Source organism: Arachis ipaensis, chromosome B02 (genome assembly GCF_000816755.2).
Source record: "Arachis ipaensis cultivar K30076 chromosome B02, Araip1.1, whole genome shotgun sequence".
Taxonomy (NCBI): domain Eukaryota; kingdom Viridiplantae; phylum Streptophyta; class Magnoliopsida; order Fabales; family Fabaceae; genus Arachis; species Arachis ipaensis.
This window is the reverse complement of record NC_029786.2, coordinates 5,848,017-5,850,845: the sequence shown is the minus strand read 5'-3', so window position 1 is coordinate 5,850,845 and position 2,829 is coordinate 5,848,017. Positions and strand designations below refer to the sequence as shown.

At 29.8% G+C, this 2,829-nt stretch overlaps 1 protein-coding gene across 2 annotated transcripts in view; it reads left to right on the top strand.

Annotated features, from left to right (window-relative positions):
• Nucleotides 1–2,579, top strand: part of LOC107624247 (probable L-gulonolactone oxidase 6) — a 7,127-nt gene extending 4,548 nt beyond the window's left edge. Inside the window, exons 2-4 of one of the 2 annotated variants that reach the window (XM_016326734.2) lie at nt 5–250; nt 867–968; nt 1,575–2,579. In XM_016326734.2, coding sequence (XP_016182220.1) covers nt 5–250; nt 867–968; nt 1,575–2,290 — 1,064 coding nt within the window. In that variant the 3' untranslated portion in view covers nt 2,291–2,579. Of the gene's footprint in view, nt 251–866; nt 969–1,574 lie in introns of both variants that reach the window. The other variant, XM_021115278.1, reaches the window with a different exon arrangement.

Sequence of the window (2,829 nt, the reverse complement as noted above, 5' to 3'; positions counted from 1 at the left end):
CTACAGTTAGAACCAATGTTTAAGAGATCAATAACGTATTTGACAAAAGATGATTCGGATTTGGGAGAGAAAGTAGGAACTTTTGGACATGAACATGAATTCGCAGACATGATTTGGTACCCAAGTCAGCATAAGGTTGTGTATCGTGTCGATGATCGTGTCCCTCTCGCCACCTCCGGCAACGGCCTCTATGATTTCATCCCATTCCGCCCCACTTCCTCCGTCGAACTCGCGCTCGTTAGAACCACAGGTTTGCTTAATTTTAAAAGGATAATATTAGGTAGAAAAAAAAAAAAAACAGTGAAAATTTGTCTTATTTAGCATTAATTAATTGTCGTAACAAGTAATGAATGCTAAATAAGGTAAGTTATAGCTATTTTTGACTGATTTTTTTTGTTACCAAACATTTTCATTTACGCTAAATAAAATTTTTTGAGCTTTTGTAAATGGCAAAAAAAAAGTAAAATAAAAAATCTATAATCGAAATTCGTTTTAATTTTTTACATTACGATTTTGTTAAGTAGACAATGACTTTTGTAAACAATATAAACAATGGGCTTTAGAATAAAAAAAACACTTCGCACCTAAATTACTTCCTAAACTTTAACATTAAGATAATCATATTCTGCATACATAGTGAATTGAACATCAGTCATTATTAACCGTGCATGCGTAAATCGTATCAAAAGAAATAACCATCCAATTAAAAATAATGAATATAATTATCTGCATACCTATTGAATTGAATATCTGACATATCCATTGTTCACATTGTTTAGTATTCTCATTGTCTATCTATACTTTTTCTTTACATAAATATTTTAAACAGTTATTTAAATATTTCTAAATTTTTTTGTATGCTACAGAGGATATCCAAGAATCCACTAGTGATGCCAATGGAAAGTGCTTGCTTGCAAAGACAACAACTAGTACCCTACTCAATGCTGCTTATGGACTCAGTAACAATGGTAATTTCAACAAAATAAAAATAAATATGTGATATTTTTTAATTTCTCCTTATTTTCTTTTATAGTTTATTATATTAAAAAAAGCATAGTCATTTTTGAGGTTGATAAAAGTAGTTAGATTCCGAGATTTTATTCGTGATTTTTTCAATTTCATTACAAAATATATTTTTTATGATAGACATTATTTCGACACTAATATTTTATTAACAATCAATATAGGCGTTCTTTTATTTATTTATAGGTTTAATTATTCTATTGGTCCCTATAGTTACATGAAATTTTGAATTAGGTCCTTATACTTTTTTCCTTTTTAATTGAGTCCCTCCACTATTTTTTTTAATTAAGTCCCTCTTAATAGTAATTGACTTAATTTTATAGGGATCCAACTAAAAAAAAAAGAATTAGTATAAGGACCTAAATAAAAGAAAAAAAATGTAAGGACCCAATTAAAAAAAAAATTTGGTGCAAGAACTCAATTAAAAGGAAAAAAAGTATAGGGACCTAATTGAAAATTTTACGAAACTACAGGAACCAACAGAATAATTAAACCTTATTTATAAGAAAATAATTTATATATTTTTTGTACTTGGATATGTATATTTTTAGGTATAATTTTTACTGGATACCCTGTAATTGGATTTCAAAACCGGCTTCAAGCATCTGGAACATGCTTAGATAGTCTTCAAGATGCAAAGATCACAGCATGTGCATGGGATTCAAGAATCAAAGGAGAGTTTTTTCACCAAACCACATTCAGCATTGGATTATCACAAGCAAAGAATTTCATTGAAGATGTTCAAAAGTTAGTTCAATTAGAACCCAAGGGCTTATGTGGCATGGAAATTTACAACGGTATCCTTATGCGTTATGTCACGGCTTCAAGTGCCTATTTGGGAAAACAAGAGGATGCTATTGACTTTGACATCACTTATTATAGGAGCAAAGACCCTTTTGCCCCTAGGCTCTATGAAGACATTCTTGAAGAGATTGAACAACTTGGGATATTCAAATATGGAGGGTTACCACATTGGGGTAAGAATAGGAACTTGGCATTTGAAGGGGTGATTAAGAGGTACAAGAATTTCCAAAAATTCTTGAAAGTAAAAGAGAGGTATGATCCACAAGGGCTATTCTCTAGTGAGTGGAGTGATCAAGTTCTTGGGATTAAAGGGAGTGTCACAATATTGAAGGATGGTTGTGCTTTGGAAGGTTTATGCATTTGTTCACAAGATAGCCATTGCAATCCAAGCAAAGGGTACTTTTGTAGGCCAGGCAAAGTTTACAAGGAAGCTAGGGTTTGCACTCGCTTGAAATCAACATGAACGACTAGAAAATTACATATTACAGATGAATATTAACGACAGATTTTATTTGTTAATTTTAGTATACTAAATTATTCTGTTTTATTATTATTTAATAGTAACAAAAACAGATTAAGTTAGTATACTAAAATTAATGACTCATCAACTCATATATTGTCAATTAATTAAGGCTAATCAAGCTTAATTGACAACATTATGTTGAAAAATAATATTACTCGTTGATGACATTTGTATATGTAAGACTATTATTGTTTGTGCATATAGTGAGGATAGTGGATTCTCTTCTTCACCTAGGTAGAATTATTATGTATAAATAAAGGAAAGTATTACATTTATGTAAATGTTTGAGTTTTCTAATTAGAAAATGTATGTGTGGAAAATTATGTATTAATAACTATGATTTTAATTATGTATATATAATGGTGGATTCGATAGAAATATTTCACTTATATTATTTTTTTTTCTTTCCAGGGTGATATGAACACTAACAATATTAAACATTAGAACATCTAATGATATCCATATATTCACCCTCTCTT